Source organism: Xenopus tropicalis, chromosome 4 (assembly GCF_000004195.4).
Source record: "Xenopus tropicalis strain Nigerian chromosome 4, UCB_Xtro_10.0, whole genome shotgun sequence".
Classification (NCBI taxonomy): Eukaryota; Metazoa; Chordata; class Amphibia; order Anura; family Pipidae; genus Xenopus; species Xenopus tropicalis.
In genome coordinates this window covers 86,527,943-86,549,695 of record NC_030680.2, presented here as the reverse complement: position 1 = coordinate 86,549,695, position 21,753 = coordinate 86,527,943, and the positions used below count along the sequence as shown (strand labels likewise).

Here is a 21,753-nt window from a genome sequence, read left to right as displayed (position 1 = left end):
TGGCCACCTTTATTTTTTGGAGCTTATCTTACCAAGGATATAGAGGCAGATCTTCAGAAATTCGCCAGTAAGCACTAATACTATTTTAATCAGATTTCTCTTTTAGTAATATACTATATTATACAATTATACAAATTTTCTGGCATTGCAGGGCTGTAGAGAAGATTTGACACATACAGTAGCACCATTAGGAATTTGTACATTTTTTCAACCAGTTTAATACATATATATATTAAAGGGAATATAAACAGAAAAATTTAATGTTGCCTAATGGCAGAAAATATAGTTCTAAGTAATTTTCCAAAACACATTACAAATACAGTACAAATTTTCAGTGGTTACCTGTAAATGTATTTGCTGTAAGAGCACTTTTTGTCCCTTGCTACGATCTGCACTGCTAGTTTAGATTATTGGAGCAAGAGCCAAGAGCCAACTGATTAACAGACAGAAAAAGCATGCAAGGTATTGTTTAAATGTATTGACTTTAGGATATCTTTTTCTACATAGTTAAAACCAGCAGTGCAGAAAATACATTTACGTTTATAAATTATTTTAAAACCGCTGACAATTTTCAATGAATTTATATTGGACAGTTGCTTCTAATTATATATTCTTTTATTAGGCACAATTTTATATTTGGGTTTACTACCCTGTTAAATTCATGTACATTTATATTTACATCGCCACAAATAGTGGCCAAATATGTACTGTTATAAATGCCATGTGGAAACACACAAGCTGGACACTTCAATTAAGCTTGATTTTGTATTTCACTTTTCATTTTAGCTTTTGAATTATTTTTACTTACCCTGACAGCCAAGAAATGACTGCTATGTGAAAGTGGTGCATAGGTCAAAAAAAATGTACCAACTTGTGCCAGACCCAAACCAAGCCCAACCCGGCCTGCCACGGCACTATGAATTATATACCTTTGCCCAACCCACCCATCACTGATGTCACTGTTGCCAAGAAAAGGGTTAAAGCAAGATGGGGAAGAATGGAGGGGGGCTTGGTGGAGAGTCATTTGCCCGCAACCATTGGAGGAGCATTCAGTCAGGCTGCCTTGTGTGATCACTGCTCTGTAAGACTGCAATTATTTTGGTATTATAAGTTTGTTTTACCTATCTTGCACCATGTTCAGCTCCAAAATTTTTGATATATGGTGTAACAATCTTTTTTAAGTATATACCAGGGATGCCCAACCTGCTGTTTATTTTAGATTGCAGTCCTACCTCTTTTGTCCAGATCTTCCCTAACCCTGAAGTTATTGCTTTAAGTGGTGTATGTATGTATGTCTTTATTTATAAAGCGCTACTTATGTACGCAGCGCTGTACAGTAGAATACATTAATACAAACAGGGGATTATTAAGATAATAATAGATAAATAACAATAAATACAGATAGATACAAGATAAATACAGTTGCAATAAGTTAAGAGTCAAAGACACAAGAGGATGGAGGTCCCTGCCCCATAGAGCTTACAATCTATATAATGCCAGCTTAAATTGTAAGCTCATTTCTCTTCTGTTCCAGTATCAAGAATTCAACCCTTGAAAAGTTGTGAAAGATAAAACGGAGAAATTATGATTAAAAATGCAAAAAATGAATAAATAAAAATATGAAAATGCAAACTGACGACTGCATTAACACACTATCATTAGGGAAGCAGCAGATTAAATAGTTAGTGGGTGACAGAAAACAGAAAAAACAGGGCTTGTCAACTATACAATAGAATCTTTCTTTTAATCTCATGCAGAAATTGGCTATTGAAAGTAGAACAGGTCACCTGGAAAAATAATCTGCAACAGTAAGTTAATTGCCTTGCTTCCCCCAAATCATTACAGTTCAGAAATCTGTACTTTGCATTTGAGTGATTAATGGCATAGTTCAGGGATAGTCAGCCTTTGGCCAGTGGTGTAACTACTCTGCATAAGGCCCCCTGCAAAACTGCTGAAAAATGCAGCTAGCGCATGACTTTTTTGATGCATGCAATTTTTTTTTAACACGACTGTGACTTTTTTAACTGCTATGGAGTTGTTAATTAAATTAAATTAATTATTGGTAATTTTTTTTACATTTTCAAAAAATGTTTTAAATGACTATTGATAGTGACATTTGTTCTTTATTTATTTTTTTCATTCTGCCTATTCTACAGTGATTTTAGGGAGCATTGCTCAACCCCATAATTTTGATTGCTACCTATGGTATTGTTTTGTTGATTGCTGCCTATGTATTGTAATCTTGTTTAATCAAAACCATTATTTGATCATTTAAAATTCTATCATTACTACACTTTCTATGGGGTATATTTATCAAAGAGGGAAGTTTGAACTTGCCACAGTCCACTAGAGTGAAATTCTGTCACTTTCCATTCATATCTATGGAATTTCTAAAGACATATTTATCAAAAGTTGAACTTTCACTCATTTATAAATACCCTTTAAAAATCCTATAGAATTAAAGGGAGATAGCTCTAGCTGACTGTGGCAAATGGTGAATGTACTGAAACAATCTGCTGTAGGAATATTGTTACTAATACCATCCAAACATTAGTACATTTTATCAAAACACTTCATTAATATTTCTTTTAATTTGTGAACACAGTGCAAATAAATTACATGAATGTAGCCTCACACCATTTCCTGAAAATAGACATGGTCATTGTTAGCGTCTACATTATGCACAGTCTAGTCAGCACCAGAATTCTAATTTGCGCATCCTGAGGGCGCCCCCATTCTGCGCCCCCCCCCGCGCATGAGCGAACACAGCCCCCTCTTCCCCCCCCCGCGCGTGAATGCGCATTTGAACAGTTAAACTCCCATACAGAGCAGTGGGGAGAGGAGAAAAATGCATGCCGCCCTAGGCCAGGGCCTTTGTGGCCTCGCCACAAATCCGGGCCTTAGTCTAGTGGAGAAAAAATTAAATGCACATTTGTTAAGAATGCTTGCAAACATCAAAAAATCCAAACAAGCCTTCTGTATTTTGTGCATTTTGGGTTCTTAAATATCAACTGTAGTTGTGAATTCTTAATAGCATTAGTTATTATTAAATTAATATGTGCCACATGTAATTTGATGCATACCCTGGATATTGTCTATAATATTTATGAAAGTGTGTGTTGTTCTAAGGGTTTATTCATCACATATTAAGTTACTTAAAACCACATGAATTAACATGAACATTGCCTGAAGTGCTTTTCTTTCCTGAGGTTAAATCAAAGATTCCCTTTATATGAGTTTCTTTCTTTATTTTAACACAATACATAAATATTTTCCCTTAAAATTTTGTAGTTGCTTATCAGGGGTTGGGAATCGCAGTGTTAAAAGGGATATTAAATAAGCTTATCTTTCAACACCATTCTCTTTATGTCTTCTTTCAAGCACAGTTGTTTCTTAATTTGATGGAGTATCTTCTGTTATATTTTTATATAATGTATTCAAATATCTTCATATTAGGTCCCATCTACATAAGCCAGCTGTTACACAGTATAAAAATCTTGCAACACCTTTCTTCTCCAGTTACATACAAAAAAATGCAGCCACTTCATACCTTCTGCATACATCCACTTCATCTTTCTCCTGTATTTGCTAACTATCGGTGATATCTCTCCAACCCTAATGCGAGCACTGTCCCTACTTTTCTTTACCTTTGCTCAGGCCCTTTTGATCTTTTACCCCTTCTGACCTACTGCAGATTCCTACCCTTCCCTCTTCCTATTTTGCCTTTCCTTGTGTTCTTCTCAACATCCACCATAAAAATTCTACTTTTACTTCATGATCTGCTTTGCTTGTGATCTTTTATAACAGGGGTGTCAAACTCAATTACACAGGAGGCCAAAATTCAAAACACACTTTAGGTCGAGAGCCGAACGTGTACCTGTGCCAGCAGCTGTATTATTGCCCCGTGTACCTGTGCCAGCAGCCGTATTATTGCCCCGTGTACCTGTGCCAGCAGCCGTATTATTGCCCCGTGTACCTGTGCCAGCAGCCATATTATTGCCCCGTGTACCTGTGCCAGCAGCCATATTATTGCCCCGTGTACCTGTGCCAGCAGCCATATTATTGCCCCGTGTACCTGTGTCAGCAGCCATATTATTGCCCCGTGTACCTGTGCCAGCAGCCATATTATTGCCCCATGTACCTGTGCCAGCAGCCATCATATTGCCCCCATGTACCTGTTCCAGCAGCCATCTTATTGCCCCCATGTACCTGTGCCAGCAGCCATCATATTGCCCCCATGTACCTGTGCCAGCAACCATCATATTGCCCCCATGTACCTGTGCCAGCAGCCATCATATTACCCCCATGTACCTGTGGCAGCTGCCATCATATTACCCCCATGTACCTGTGGCAGCTGCCATCATATTACCCCCATGTACCTGTGCCAGCAGCCATCATATTACCCCCATGTACCTGTGCCAAGTGCCATCATATTGCCCCCATGTACCTGCGCCAGCAGCCACCATATTTCCCCCATGTACCTGTGCCAGCAGCCATCATATTGCCCCCATGTACCTGTGCCAGCAGCCATATTGCCCTGTGTACCTGTGTCAGCCAAAATATCAAGCAAGCGCCAGAACTCCGCGATGCGCCGGTTTCTCCCGCCAGCTCTCTCTGTCTGTGACGGCGAATGCGTGCTCCAACCCTGCGGGCCGGATACAATTACATGCCGGGCCGGATTTGGCTTGCGGGCCGCCAGTTTGACACATATGTTTTATAAGATTTCTACCTTTACGCCATAGAAGATTTTTAAAAGATGCAGATTGTAAAATGCATTTATTTTTTTAGTCAATTTAGCTTAGCATTATAAAAGGGATGGCACCAGTTCTTATAAAAAAGACTATGGGTGAATATGTAGTCTTCTTGGCTTATAAGAAACTTCTTCAGCCATAAAGAGCTTTGTCTGAGAAGAGAAAAACAGCAGCTCTATTACACTAGCCTATAGCTCTGTAATACTATTTTGTTTCACTAGTGCCACACTAGTTGATTTGTCAGTGGCAAAACATGCAAAACCATTAACCTAAAAATGTGCATCTGCATGACAAAGCTGCTATACTAGTGGTGATGCCTATTGTATAATCGTAAAATTGATTGAAAAGAACACAAGGAACTTTGTCACCACAGCTTTTCTGGAAAAAACATGGTAAAAACTACTGACAAAACACATGACACAAGCCAAATAACCATTTTTTTTTAGTATAATTTTCAACTAACAGCCTCCACCATATTTGAACAAAAGAGACAAGCCTTAAAAGCCTAAATGACAGCTCTGTTTGGAGCCTCAAGGAATTTCCATTTACTTGCAAAAAGTGGAAAAACCTTATCATGAACCTATTGGCCAGATGCCTGCATGTTTTCATAGAAGCTATAGAGAGGAAAATTGAATGCTTTGGAATTTAAAAGATGACAATATAGGTTTGTAAACCAACCCAATGTCATAAAGCCACAGAGTTAATACTTCTTTTCTGTCTTGGATTTTCTGTGAATTATAGTTACTATGACCCTTTTCACCTCTTTTATCGGTTCATGGTTGCTTTGTATGTAATTCTGTATGTTTATTGTATAAACCCATTTAATGTACAGCACTGAAGAATATATTGGCACTTCATAAATACATGTTAATAATATAATAACAACACCATATTATAAGCAAAGGGGAATCAGCCTAAAAGCCAGTCAGGGAGAGACTTGAGGCAGGTTTACTAAAACTGTAACTTCTCTCATTTTTTATTTTTAAAAATTTGAATAAACTTATTCCCAAAAATGTCTGACATTTCTTAAAAAATCTGAAATTAAAAAGCATGTGTGGGAAAAATCACATGAAATCTGCAACTTTTTTGAATTGTGGCACAAAAACCAGGGTTAAGAATCCAAAACCTTTAAAGTTTCGAAAGCAAAGATCTTTCAAGGAAGGGAAGGGACATCTGCCATTGACTTATGCATAATCTCGACAAGTTTAAGCTTGAGTGTTTTCGGATTTCCAATTTTAGCAGCATTGTCGCATAGTAAATCGTGACTATTAGCGCTAAGGAAATGGTCCCCCTAGGGTCGGTATTTGCTGCCTGGATACCGCTGGAGCTATAGCAGGGTGACTGTCTCAGCAACATTTGTATCTATTTGAAAAATACTGTACATATTAGCTGACCAGATGCTGGCCTTAAAACTGCCAGTAAGCTATTGCAATATGTTATATGAATAAAAATCTTGTAGGGTTTTCTTCACTGTAGGTGATTAGTCCACAACCAGATATCTAAATTCCAGCAAGTATAAACTGCCAAGCACACTAAGTTTATTCATAAAGATGTGTATAGATTTTAGGTGTACCTGTGTACAGTGTACTATTTTGACATAGAAATTAGCAGGTGCATTTTTTAATTTGTAAACCTGACAATGATAAATTTCTGTGAAAAAATGACAATTCCATTTGACAAACTTGGAGGAACAAGAGCTAATAGGGACACAATTGGGGCAATTACTACTTGATATAATGCAATTTCTATTTGATGTTTTTCCATAAGTAGAATATCATTGAAATTAGTAGCATCAATTTTATAGGTCAAAGGTGCTCTTCAATGAGCAGTAAATTCTGTTTTTCTGATGCCACATATTATAGATTCTATAAGATTATAGGGCTCATTTAGATCTGCAAGCATATTGTACTTTTCTCCACAATGAGTTGTCCGCAAAACCACTTTTATTTAAAGATACTTGTATCAAAATGCAGCCATATAGTTGCACTCTGCACTGCCTTTCTGTTCTGAATCAGGCGGATGCAAATTGTTATGTGGATGTTTTGTTTAATGTAACATTTTTTGTTTAACTGTGACAAGTTTGTTCATTACCATTATTATGGGTGCATAATAGACTGCAAGTGATATGTTTAAAAGGGTTGGTTCACCTTCAGGTTAACTTTTAGTATGTTATAGCAAGTTTATTGTTGGTATTCATTTTTTATAGTTTTTGTAATTATTTGTCTTCCTCTTCTGATATGTTCCAGCTCTCAAATGGGGGCCACTGACCCCAGCAGCCATGGCAGCACGGCTACTATTGTATTGTTTTTTTAAAATTGCAGTACTTGTTTTCTATTTAGGCCCTCCTCATATTCCTCTCTCTCTTTCAAAACACTGTCTGGTTGCTAGGTTAAACTGTACCCTAGCATTGAGATAGCTGCTAAAATTCCAAACTCAAGAGCAGCTAAATAATTAAAAAAAATGAAGACCAGTTCCAAATTGTCTCAGAATAGTACTCTTTTCATCATACTAATTTAAATAGGACTTACATTATTTTTTGTTGTATTTGAAAAAGTTGCCTATATTATTTGTATTGTTTATTGTTAAGTTGAACTTTGCAAGAAAACAATTTGTAAAAAAAACTATACATAGTATAATGATTTGTTTAAAGGAAAACTATATCCCCAAACAGTGCAGGTCTCTATAAAAATATATTGCATAAACAATCTCATATGTAAAACCCTGCTTCCTTTAAATAAACCATTTTCATAAAAATATAATTTTTTAGTAGTATGTGCTACTGGGTACCTCTAAATAGAAAACTGCAAATTTAAGAATTAAGGGGCTGCCTCCTGGGATCATAGGATTCACAGTGCACACAAACAAGCCAAGGCACACATACATGTTAGGTCCCATCAGCCAATTAATGGATTAATGAATCTGTTGGTTAAGTATTCATTCTGGAGGTATAGTTTTCCTTTAAGCATGGGAAATGTGTGTTTCAAATATCTTGAAAAATTAATTCTGCACACAAAAATTCTTTAATTTTTTTTAATTTGCTGTAGTGGAAAGATTAAGACATAGCATATTACTACTATCACAATGCTATTTCAAATAGCAACAAAATATTGTACTCAGAATGCCATCAAGCTGTCATCATGTTCTGATGAAATATGGAGACATTAACTGTGGAATGTGATGACTTTACGTCTTTGTAGAAATTGAGATGACAGATATATGCTGTGCATCCTTACATAGAAAAGATTTCCAATTAATCAAAGCATTTTGAAACCACCTTTTATTTGCTCTGAAGGAAAGTCACTGAATGCCTTAATTAGGTCTTTCTAATGTTTGAGATGTCATTAGTGTTTAGTCAAAATATTATCAAATTTATTATTTAAAAGCCAACATGAGAATCCTTGCCTAATGGAGTATAATAATAATTAAGCTATACTTTACTCTTATACTGTTTTGCTTTATTTATAGGTCATTTTGTACACTGGTATGCAAATGGACATATTCTTTAGATCACGGATGGGATGATAGTTTTTGGAAGGAGATTGGGTTGGAGGATATTTGTGAGGGAAACTATGTTAAAATAGGTAAGTATATTGTTTACCACACACAAATATGTAAAGTACTGTAAGTTACCAAGGAGCTTCTGGCGTTTTTGACTGTGATTATGATTTTAGTTTTGGTTTCTTGTTTCCAACATTCCTTACCAAAGAGAACCCCTAGTTAGCATGCATGATTTTTGAATTATGTTCCATTTACCTAAGTACATAGATATTAATTCTTTAACAAATGTTTTTTGCCAGTGACTGGTTAATAATCTAAAGAACACACTGCCGTGAGTCTTAATTACAAATTTAATGCCAACCATGAGGCTGATATCCACAACAGATGGTTTGTTTTGTTTTCAATAAAGGGTTAATCTGTTGATCTAAAGCTGGTCATATTTATTATACCAGTTTAGCAGATTTTATACAATACTATAGGGTTCATCCAGGCAATTATATCACCTTGGTGAGGGGGACTATTTTGTGATACTATGGACTGATGCACCTTCACAATGGATGCATTGTCCATGGACAAACAAGGAAATGAGAGTAGTTGTAGCTTGTCTTCATTCTGTTTCAGATCACATGGCTCGAAAGTACAGAATACTGCTAGTTGCCCATACAGTGTTCTCTGTTAGTGGAAATAATTTGTTGCATGGGCCCTGTCGCATAGCTCTTTTCCTTTGTTTGAAGGTGCAGGGCCACAGGACACTTTAGGGTAAAGACTTTGGGTTCCTTTCCAGTTTGCCTTGTTAGAATGCTAAATAAACTGAGATGATACTATTTGGCCAGACAGTATGAGAGAGGAAAGTGAATTCAGAGAGCTGTTGGGGTCAAACTGAGAAGAGAATTTAAGGTAGATGAACATCAACGATGTTCCTGGTTCCTGTAGCCAACACGTACCGAACAATAGTCCAGATTCAAATCAATGAACATTATTGTTTGGTTTATCTCATGAAAAACATACAGTATAGGCAAAATAAAAAGGTACAGTATTTTCTGAAGTTTTGTTGTCTGCACTGAGGAGATTAAGCATGGGTGACACTTTCTGTGTGCCATTGCATTTAAGGGCTTTTTTGTTCACTTTATGCTATAAGGCCTCAACTCCTGGTGTCAGCTATGTATAACCCAGAACACATTGTTTCTTCCCATGAATAAACCACACAGTGCAAAACATATTAGGCTAGTATTATCTCCCAGTACTTGCTAATCCCTCTTAATGTTTTAATAAAAGGTTTGTGGTTTTAACTGACTGTTACAGTGTTGTTTATTGGGTTTTATTGTTTTTTTAACCCTTGCCACAGAATCCCGATGACAGCCAAAGATTGCTGTAGAAGGCACAAAATACAAATGTAGTTATAACTAATGTAGTTATTATTATTATTAGAAATGTTAGATTTATTTAATTTTCCCACTGAATTAAACACAGTTTGGACTTTATACTGCAGAATAAAGAAAGTTATTTTCAAGATACTTCGTCAAATTATGGGCTAAATAGGAAACCTACGCAAAATGCCGTATAGATTTCTAAATTAGTTAAAGAGCAAAACTTCTAGCAGTGCCAGTCCTTGACAATGGCTTTGAGCAAAGGTCAAAGAGAGCAATCAGTCCTCTAGATTCCATTGATGTTTATGTTATAAATAACTATTATAAAGCCCTGCACTGTAATTTCTCTGATGTGGAATGGGTTCATATTTGAACTATATGATCCAGCCACAGTAAGACTATTATGTGTACTACAGTCTTCTTTATTTTACTGGTGTAATTTTTAATCTTTAATCTTTTAATCTTTAATGAAAAATTGGACCGTATTAGAAAAAAACCTAAAAAAAAATAACTAAACATTACTGATGAGCTGTTATCCTGGTTTCAGCTTCAAACCCAGTGGGTGAGCTGTAGCCTATAGGATAAACCCATGTAAATGGGAATTTTTTTAAGAGTTTGGAATTCATTCCCAGTACCAAAAACCAAAACTACAAGAATATTTCATAAAAACCAAAAGCAACTAGCATATTACATTGGCCAGGATTTTTTATTTTTTTTTTTTACTAGAGAATGGTAGCATTATCTTGCAACAAATTACCATTTGCTCTGCCTATGTGGTAAACTAGGATGCTTACACAGACTTTTAAAGGCAATTTGATTCCATCCTGGATACAAAACTTACCGTTCATCTGCTCTTAAGGGCCTCAGCTGAACATGCCCAGCTCGGAGGGTAAAGTCACTAGACTTCCCTCTAGCCGCAGGTGCCTAGCTCAGATGGCACAGCATAGAGGGTAAGCGCAACCAACCAATAAAACAGTTAATATACAGCAAAAACCTACAAGCAGGCTACCCAAATAGTTCTACCCCCAAAGCCAGCAGTATACTGAGAAGTTAATGTGTATATACTGCAGCTAATAAAATTATATTACAGAGAGAGCTCTGCCTCATGTTTCTACCTGCTCAGAAGATGAGAAAGTGGGTGCTTCTTTTTCTGACATCACATCCTTCTCTTTCTCCGCCCCCCCCCCCAAGGCCAGCCTTCTCCTGCCTTAACTCTTTCCTTCTCACCTAATCACAGTTGCACCTGGCTTATGTCTAAACATAAACCAGTGTAATCTGGCTGCTGGTTATTCGGATCCCTTGTCATGCAGCCCCTGCACTTATAGCTCCAGGGCTTTCCTTTCTTATAATAACATCAATGTGTCAGATGCACCTTTCATAAGGACATGCTCCTGGAAGCATGTTCCTGGAATTAACAGGAACTTGCTGGCCTGAGACATAGAGTTGTGCCCTTGGCTAGGTCTGCAAATGAACAGTGAACCAAATCAGGCTGACCTAACTGTTTTTCCTATTACCAATTACAAACCAACATAACACATAGTAGGGGTGTGTAAAATCATGACTGTACTGATACAGTAGGTAGGACAATATATATATATATATATATATATATATATATATATATAATGTAAATTCAATACTATTTGGAAGTCATTTGGAGAGGAGTAGGGAGTCAGAAATAAAAAATAAGTAACTGAACAGGAAACTTAAGCCTCAAATTCCATCTGTATTTTGGTTTTGGAAGTGTTTCAGAGAGCTTTTTGGATTCAATATAATCAGCATTTTAATAGGTTTTTCTGATCTTCCACATGGTCTTTGAGGTTTTGCAGCTCAAATACTGGCATGAGCATTTTTTTCATATAGAAAATTGTAAGAAAACATTTTGTTGTTCTTTGGCCCCGAATTAGATGTTTAAAGGAGAACTAAGTCTCCCTAGGTACAAAAGCCCCCTCAACTACCCTTCAACACCCATTTTCACCTCTCCCTTCTCACACAGCCTACTACATTGAAAAGTGGCCCTATTTAAAACCTGAGCTAAAAAAGCAGAGCAGTGCAGCAGAGTACCTAGGCGCCATCTTCTGTCCATTACAAAATGCTTCAGGTCCCAGGAATAATAAGATTTCATATATCTGGTAGCATGCACAGGCTTTCTAGTACCTGCTGAAGCTCTGGTGAATTTTTTTATGTTTAATGGGCACAGATACTGGTAAGAGTATACTCCAGAAGACCGCATATAGCAGCAGTGCCTGCATCCTTCACAAACGGTCAGGGGTGGCGTTCGCGCATGCGCACTGGGGGGCGCGTTCGCGCATGCGCAGAGGGGGACACCCACAGGGGCGGCCTCGGGGCGCCTCCGAGAGAAATCCGGCCCTGAATGTTTGTTATCTCTACACGTTGTCCATCTTCTGGTTGTTATGTGTAAAGGTTGCATCTGTGCTTGGCAAAATTATCTGTAGATGATATGTGTATACAATATTTACATGTCAATATTCTTTCTTCCAACCTACTAGTTATCCAAGCTCCCTGCCACTTTTTTGAAATCATATAGGTCATCTGGGCCCAACACTTATACAGTACTCTATTACATCATGTATTGGGTTATGTTGGATTGCTGGTATGACTTGGGCAGCAGACCCTAAAAGTGGTGCTGAGATTAAAGGAAGCAACTCTCAGTACTACACACAAATGCTTAAAACATAGGTATTCACTAACTGGTCAAACTTAGTCACTAGCGTTTCCTAATGGATTCAGCCTTTTTAGGGTGCCTGTATGGGGTCAAAAGACAAAGTAACACAAAGCTATTCTGCTAGTATGGCTATGTGACAGTCGATGTTGTAAATAGTTAGTTTGAGATGATAAGGGACATATGCACAAAGGTCAAGAGATGGCAGCAATTTTGCACATCATGATTTACAGACAAAGGCACTATTGTGCCTTTAAGAGCTTCTGATGTAATTTTTTATATATGGAGTATTTGATTGCATGTTTTGTACTCCATTGCTGCGTGGGAGCACTGTGGGGGTAAAATCTGCAATCTAAACAAGGGAGAGGGTGGTCATTCCCCTTTAGTTTTAGTTTTCTTTGCCACAGGCTGTGCGCATTTTATAGTAGTACTTAGCAGTACAATCATTCCCTGACACTTTGTACACTAGAATTGTAGTCTAGCGGAAAGAGGCAGTTATAATCCAAGCCCTGAAATGATAAAAAAAAAATGTTTAAATAAGTGCTCAAAGTTATATGAATTAAAAACATATTACTAATAAATCCCTTTAATCAAATATTTTTCCTTTATAATTGTAATGTCCCCTTCATTTATGGCACCACATTATACTGCACCAAATGCAATTTATGCTCATTCTGCTTTCAGCCATAGTTGAGAATGTTTAGAAAATGCCTTTTGTTAAATAAGACCCTGAAAACATGACTTCTTGTGCATGTAGCTTTGCTTGCTTTAAAAATTCCCAGTGAGCAAATAACTATTTTTTATGCCCTGGTATTTTCTGAAATGTGTTAAGGTGGAGTACATCTCAGCTTTTCTCTTCTGGGTTTTATTTTAAAGAGAATATCCCAACAGATGGAACTATTGCGTTCCAGTATTTGGGTCAGCTCCCAATTATGTTATTTAGGTAATTCCTACATATACTAATTCCACATGTTTATTTCAAAAAATTACATCATTGGGAGCAGTTGCAATCCCACATGCTCTATGGAGGCTAAAATTAAAAGAAACATAAAGTAAAAATATATAGACGCCAAATTAACACCTTCATTTAAAATCAGGGTACATTTTTATGATCTTCATTTTCTGCATTCCATGAATCACGCCCTTTATTACATTTTCTCCAGTGTTTTTCTTGGCTATTTTAACTTCTTTTGGCAGATATATTACAGCAGTTCATATAAAGGATTTTTCAAAATGGTTTCCCAATTGATAATGACCTAGTTTCTTGGCTACCCTACTTAATCTTTCATATATTTGGGGCTATTGATTTAGACAATATTTTGGAGCTACAAACAGCAATTTAGCTTGAAAAATATTCAGCTTTATGAATTGTTACATTCCTAGAAATTATAAAACCCTATGGATGTCCCTGAAATGCCTACAAGCTGAGTTAGGAATGTGATACTCTATTCCTTTATAAAGTTAAGTATAGGAACATGAAGTTTAAATGCTGCAATATACAAGGTTTAAGCATGAAAAAAAAATGTCAGGACCAGCTGGAATTCAAACTCTGGTGTGTGTGTATTTCTGGAACTGTGTACTTACCAACTGAGCCACTGAAGGCTCTTTGGCTTGGTCCTCATCAGTTTTACCTATGTACCTCTTGTATTCCTGCTGTCTGATCCCTTTCCTCTGCCCCTTTCATTAGCCCCATATGCTGCTAATTATTCTATTAAGTCCCTTTATAAGCCTGCCCCTAACCTTTGCTCAGTGCTTGGTCATTAAGCTTACTATCAGAGATCTTGACAACCTGTGATTCCAGTGATCTTGTTCATGAGACCCCCATATGGTCCCTTGTTTCTAAATCTTTGCCTGGTTTCTTGTTCCCCATCTTGTTGTCATACTCCTGTGCCCCTCCTTGATCTGTTCTTGTGGATCTCCTGGTTTTGAACTTGGCCTGATCTTCGACAGCTGCCTGTAAAATGTATTTACTTTTTTCCTTACACCAGTTGCTGTTCTGTTATTTTGTCTTAAAGCCTTGCATTCATGTAATCATGGCTTCACAGCGCAGTTCTTCCATTTTAAGGTATACCAAAGGTTACCCAGTGTACAGACTCCCATTTAATTGCTTCTTCTCAGTGTCTGCACATAAAACTCACACAACCAAAGCATTCATTTTTAGTTAACCCTTTTCTTTATTTTTCAGCCCTGTAGTTGTCTTAAAAGTCTAATGTGTTGTGCCCAGCCATGCTAACCATTCTCTGCTAATCTAAAACACAATATCAATTTTGTAGTTGTTATGAACTCCTAGGGGCCTATTTATCAAAGTACGATTGGCTTCGAATACAAAAAAAAAAAAAAATCAAGTTTTTTTCATCATCAAAAATTACGCGACAAAATGTTATTGTCGCAACGAGTACAAAAGTTTCGGATTCATTCAAGCTTCGGTATTGGGCCAGGTTGGAGCTGCAGAGTGCCATTGAGTCCTTTGGGAGGCTTCCAAAATCATCCACAGAAGGATCAACGTCAGAAAGGTTTTCCCGCCGTTTATGATCGTTCGGATATGAAAATTTTGTGACTTTCAGATCGTCAATACCATATTATCATGACTAATGCAATTTTTTTGTAAGCATTTTTGTGACGTTTACGATCATCAGAAATTATGTTATCTAATCCGAATTTTACCCATTTCGGGATTCGAACTCGTACTTTGATGAATCAGCCCCCTTATCTTACCCCTCTCACCTGCTAAGAGACTTAAAGGTGAGCCATTGGCAGTGGCATGGAAGCTGGGAAAACACTGCTGGTTATCCAACATGATTAATGGCTCTATACATAAACCAAAAAGCCTCACTATGGTATGAGATAGCAAATGGTATCTGCACTTCCTATAATTGTATGGATTTTCTTCCAGTGCTTCAGTATCTCCAAAAACATACAACTACAATTGCTCTGTTAGATATAGATATAAAGCAATAACACAATTAGTAGTCCACTAGCTGCAATACAAAGATTATGGTAGAAAATAGATCTCTACACCATAATGTACAACCCACAAGAACAAATTCACATATAAGAATAAAGCAAGCAGTGACGTTAATTATTTCAATACAGATAACTTTTGACCCACATCAGTAAAGGATCAAACACAGTGATTCTATATTTAATTACTTACAATTTTGTTTGTAAGCTAGGTTCAATAGGAAAGAATTGTACTTTCACTTTAGGGGTTTTTACCTCATTTATTTAAAAGTAAACATTAATGAAATCCAATAGCTGAAGATGTGAGTGCTAATTAGCTGCTATGGGCTGTACTGGTTTGGAGCAACTATGCTCTGCACATCTGTTTTGTTGTGATAAATGTGTTAAGACTTTAAAATGCAAAGTATTTGGATTAAATTCTTTATTTAGTCAACTTTTTTTTTGATAATATGGATTTAATCAAGCTACAATTTGAGAGCTTTTTGAGGTCCCGCTAAGTCCCTGCAGCCAGGTGGGTGTAAAAGCCCCTATTGACACAGAGCAACCCGTGAGCTGCCACTGCCTCCGGACCAGGATAGAGCTTCAGGGTTCCTTGAGTACCCTGCATCAATGGGTGCTGCCTACATGCACCTAAAGAATAAGGAACACAGGTCAACCACACACCAAACACTGGAAATGATGTCAACCAGAATTTGTCACAATTGAGTACGATTTGTGCAGTTGTGTTCATTTTGATGCATCATGCCCAACTTGCTGAAAGGGAAGCATGCATTTAAGGCATTTGCTTACTGCACACTAGCACGTTGACAAAGGCTTGGGATCCAGACAAAATGTTAGGCTTGTTTTCAAATAAATCACTTGTACAAGCATTACGTTTATCTAAAGTGGAAAAGTAAAAATAGAGAAAACTAGTGTAAGTATAAGGTATTGGTATAAGGAAAGCTGAGTGCATATCCAGGTGTAGTTATGGGTAAGGCTATAAGAAACAAATGCCCAAAAAAGTGCTAACGGCACCCAATTTAGATATTCCTTTTTACACTATGACTTGTGTCTTGTGCAAAAAAAAACTTTATGTATAACTGCTCATTACATACATCAGACACTCCACCGCAGTAGCACGTTGTAGAAGTTGAATTCTTTCAGGCTGCCAATATATATACATATTAGAGCGCGACCAGTAAATGGCTGGCTAGGAAGCAGGTTGGAAATAATAATTATATTTGTGTTCCACTGAATGTATGGCCTCAGCAACATGTTTATATTCAGCACAGATGGCTCTGAAAGAAAGTTGCAGAGGCAGCAAAAATGTTGGGAACTTCTGTTAAATACCTTCCAGCTGTGCGGTCTCTGCTTGCTGGGAAAACATGCATTTCTGTCAGCGCTTTCCTTTTTTTTCTGAGTTTGTTGACTGTAATCAGCTCAATATTTTCCTTAAAACAACCAATATTGGGGGCATTTAACACTCATTCCTTTATACTCACCTTGCAACAATGATCCTGCATCATTGTTTGGCAGTACAGGTATGGGAACTGTTATCCAGAATGCTTGGGACTTGGATCTTTCCGTAATTTGGATCTCCATAACTTAAGTCTGCTAAAAATAATTTAAATACTGAATAAACCCAATAGGCTTGTTTCCTCCAGTAAGGATTAATTATACCTTAATTGGGATCAAGTGCAATGTTCTGTTTTATTACTACAGAGAAAAAGGAAATCATTTTTAAAAATTTGAATTATTTGCTTATAATGGAGTCTATGGGAGATGGCCTTTCCGTAATTCGGAGCTTTCTGGATAAGGGGTTTCCGGATAAGGGATCCCGTACTAGTACTGTATTTATGAGGAGTGGGCTGTAAGATGCAAGGCCATTAGTGCTCTAGCACTGGTGTTAAATACATTGATAAATTATCCCTGTTAACTCCAGGTTCAGATTTTTAGGCCCACGTTTTTACCATATAGAATTTGCAGCACTAACATAAAAGTACCTTGACATAATCTAAGTTTCCAAATCTCACGTTGAGCTGTGCCAGTCAGCAGGTAATGATAATATCAAAGCGACCCAGCACTAAATGGTTATTAATGCATTATAGCGTAACACTTTGCAATGTTTTAGCACAGATGTCATTTACTGAAGTGGAAAGAGGCTGCATGCTGTACCATGTTGAGCTAAGTCTCCTCTGTCTGTACAATCTTACATTCAACTGCACACCTAGCAAAATGTTTATGTATATTTACTACTGAAACGGCAAAAACTGATAAAAATGAGTTTAAGGTCTTAACTAAAAAGGATTTATAGAGAATTCCCTTAAACATCTCAGTAAACAGTTTGCCCAGATGGGCACATACAGTAAGCTTGTGTCTCTGTAGGATTCAGGTTGCAATTATCAAATTATGAAAAGTAAAATCAATAAAAAAACATGCTGAGCTCTCTATTTCTCCAAATCTGATATTCCCCTATTGCACGCTTAGCTTTGTTATGAAGAAGCATAGATTTCTCTTTGAAACTCAGTAAAACAAATGCGCATGCAATTGTGCACCCCTTCAATTATTTCAGCAATTGTGATCCTGTAAGAGTTGATTCTTAATACTTTGGTCTTAAATGAAATGTCTCTTGTTTATAATATATGTCTGCACCTGTTTGTTAAAGGGACAGTATATCTCAGTTTTAACTTTGAAGAACAAATTAATTTGTATTCAAATGTAATCAGTTAGAAAACTAATAAGCCATCTGCATCATTATGCTCTTCTCAGAACACTCCAATTCCCACAGGTACACACAGTTTAGCTTTACACAGGTTGGTTGCTTTACTAATAGAGATGCCATATTGCACCAATCATTTTGTAACCTTTAGTTGAACTAATAGCAGATCAGTAGCCATGGGAAAGTCCAATTTACTATCTACAGAGAATATTTTTTTTATTGCCTGGTATGAGGAGGCTAGAAAAGATCTATTTAGATTTTTAAAGTATTTGATAGAATACCACGCAGACTGTTACTGATTTTATTACAAGGAATATTGGCCTGGAACATAAAATTGACCAGTGTTGTTAGTAGAGTACCTCAGGGTTCTGTCCTTGGCCTTTTAATTTTGTAATAAATAACCTTAACGTGTGCATCATAAGTACTGCCTTTTGATACTAAATTTTGTAAAACCCTAAGTTCCATGCAGGATATTACTGATTTCCAGAGAAATTTTACTAAATTGGAGAACTAGGCAGCTAATTGGCAAATGGGGTCCAATGTTGATAAATGCAAGGTTATGCACTCGGGAAGAAATAACAAAAATGTTAAAGGAACAGCAACACCAAAATATGAAAATGTATAAAAGTAATTACAGTAAAATGCATTGTTCCCTGCACTGGAACAGCTGGTGTGTTTTCTTCAGGAAGACAACTATAGTTTATATAAACAAATCTGCTGTGTAGCCATGGGGGCAGCCATTCAAAGGAGAAAAGACACAGGTTACACAACAGATAACAGATAAAGCCCTATTATATTCTACCAAGCATATCTGTTATCTGCTATGTAACCTGTGCCTTTTCTCCTTTTTTCCAGCTTGAATGGCTGCCCCCACAGCTACACAGCAGCTTATTTATATAAACTATATTAGTGTTTCTGAAGCAATGACACCAGTTGTACTAGTGCAGGGCAACAGTGCATTGTATTTAAATTACTTTAAAACACTTTCATTTTTTGGTGTTACTGTTCCTTTAAACACTAAATGGTAGTGTGGATTTTGGGGATTTTAGTGGATAACAGATTTTGCAACGCTAGACATTGTCAGTCAGAAGGGGCCATTTAATATAAACCCAAGCAGAAGTGCAAGAGCACTAAGAAGTACAAGAGTGTCCCTTAAAAGAGGTCCTTGAATACTGGACCATTCTCTGCAACAGGTGTTTCCAAACTGTTGGGCAGACCTTACCTAGAGGGGCATAGTTCATTAATTATGGTTCCTGTAAATGAACATTAAAATATAGCCTAGGCACATGCTGGGCTGGACAAAAGATGCATAAAAATGCCTCCCAGTAATTATGGTGAAACTAATGCCAGAAGTGCAATTTTAAGGACAAACATGCATACATGCTTCACACAACACAAGCAGTAGTGGAATATATACAGTATTTGAATTAACAAATCCAAATGTGCCTTTAGTTCATTTAATTGGTTATATTTGTTTCTTTATGCCTTCCATTCTGTAGCATCTCTCACTCTGTGTAGGGCAGTTTTCCACTTGTGATATTGAATCATAACACACTAAAACACATTACATATTGCACTGCTGGTACTTGTAACATGCATTGTATGTTTTGTGAATGAACATGAGAGGTGTTATCCAATGTTTATGGCTTGTGTGAGTAAATGATAGATCAAAATAAATGTTTGTATATATGGTTTATGTATGTGAGTGTATAGATAGGTCAGTATAGGATTGTGGGTGCTGGGTTCACTTAGAAGGGTTGAACTTGATGGACTTCGGTCTTTTTTTTCCACCCTATGTAACTATGTATACATACATTTTTAACCTTTGTACTGAGATAGTGGTACCAATTGCATTCAAAAATTCCAAAAGAGCTTTACATGGCGAATAAAAAAACATCTGCTTCCTGCACTTTAAGATGTAGGATCCCTAGAGAGAAATTGTCTCTCTATACAGTGAAAATGTACAGTAAATTGAAACATTTTGCCTAAAGCATTAAGTCTAAAGAAAATTTTAAATCCTCCAAGTATAATTGCTTACCCAGTATAACTCCCAGAGGACAGGTTAATATTTTAGAAAAACCAAAATCTGTGATTCAGAACAGGAATTTCAATTACATATTTGGTGTTTGCATAGTATCAAGCCTTGCATCTTAACAATATTTTAAAGGTTAGAGCTCCGCATTTAATTAGAATTTTTAAAAAAAGAGATAAAACTACACTTGCATGTATGTGTATTAAAAACAACAGACTGATTGAACAGGTTCTCAAGGTATTCTGGTTACCTAGAATTTCTCTTTATATAACATTAGACTACATGTGTGAATCTATTTTTTTGAATAGTCATCTAGTTCTTTTGCATGGGAATCAGAGGAGTGAATGTGGACATATTTAAGTAGTAATTGGATGCTACTTTAATTGGTACAGGATCTGACTCTGTGTGACATCTGTCTAAATGAGCAACATTTAGGGGCTGATTTACTCACCCACGAACGGGTCGAATGGAGTCCGATTGCGTTTTTTTCGTAATGATCGGTATTTTGCGATTTTTTTGTATGTTTTGCGATTTTTTCGGATTCTTTACGAATTTTTCGTTACCAATACGATTTTTGCGTAAAAACGCGAGTTTTCGTATCCATTACGAAAGTTGCGTAAAAAGTTGCGCATTTTTCGTAGCGTTAAAACTTACGCGAAAAGTTGCGCATTTTTCGTAGCGTTAAGTTTTAACGCTACGAAAAATGCGCAACTTTTCGCGTAAGTTTTAACGCTACGAAAAATGCGCAACTTTTTACGCAACTTTCGTAATGGATACGAAAAACTCGCGTTTTTACGCAAAAATCGTATTGGTAACGAAAAATTCGTAAAGAATCCGAAAAAATCGCAAAACATACGAAAAAGTCGCAAAATGTTCGTTTTCAAGTCGGAACTTTTCCAATTCAGGTCGGATTCGTGGGTTAGTAAATCAGCCTTAGGGTATAGTGCTTATATTTGTTAATATATATTCTGTGTAAAGATGCTCAAAGCCCGCTTTGGTACACTGTGGAGGCAGTAACTATGTTGGATGTTTAGATTTTTGCAATATTGTACATGGTCTAGCAAGCAATCAGATAATAATTGACTTTTTGTATTCAGCTTTCCTTTCCTGATTTGTGCAACAAAAATTATCTCTGCAAGTACTAGTTTGCCAAAGTAATGCAATGTGAGAAAGGACAAGACCCCTGGGTTAAGAAGCTACTCAAATGGAGAGGAAATCTGAGGTTGCTTTTGTTATTTTATATATAAAGGATACATGGCAAATACTGATTCTTTACACATTGTTTTGTGTATTATGCATTCCTAAAATTCAGGTATACATTGTTTGTGCACTCTAAGGGTAAGTTGTATCAAATATTTATGTTCATAATTCACATTAAAACAATCTTTATGTTTTGAATGACTGTGGTAGAAATGAAGAGTACCCAGAGTAAACCCCCACAGACATAGAAAGAACATACAAACTCCTTGAAGACAGTGCCAATGTTAAAATTGAACTTGGGACCCAAGCAGTACTAACCAATGAACTGCTCTGCCACCAAGTGATAAAAGTGGGTCTTTAATATTTATGCTTGTGTTTTTTAAATTATATATCTAATGTCATGATTCTGTAGACGCTTTAGGTATGGGATCTGTTAACCAGAAAATTCCAAATTACAGGAAGGCCATCTCCCATAGACTCCATTATAATTATGTAGTTTACATTTTCTCTCTAATAATAAACATAACCTTGTATTTGATCCCAGCTAAGATATAATTAATCCT

The 21,753-nt window shown here is 36.7% G+C and overlaps 1 protein-coding gene across 1 annotated transcript in view; it reads left to right on the top strand.

The window, feature by feature from the left end:
* Positions 1–21,753, top strand: part of fggy (FGGY carbohydrate kinase domain containing) — a 128,726-nt gene that overhangs the window by 35,920 nt on the left and 71,053 nt on the right. Inside the window, 1 exon segment of the mRNA NM_001126804.1 lies at positions 8,217–8,332. Within this exon segment, the coding sequence (NP_001120276.1) occupies positions 8,217–8,332 (116 nt within the window).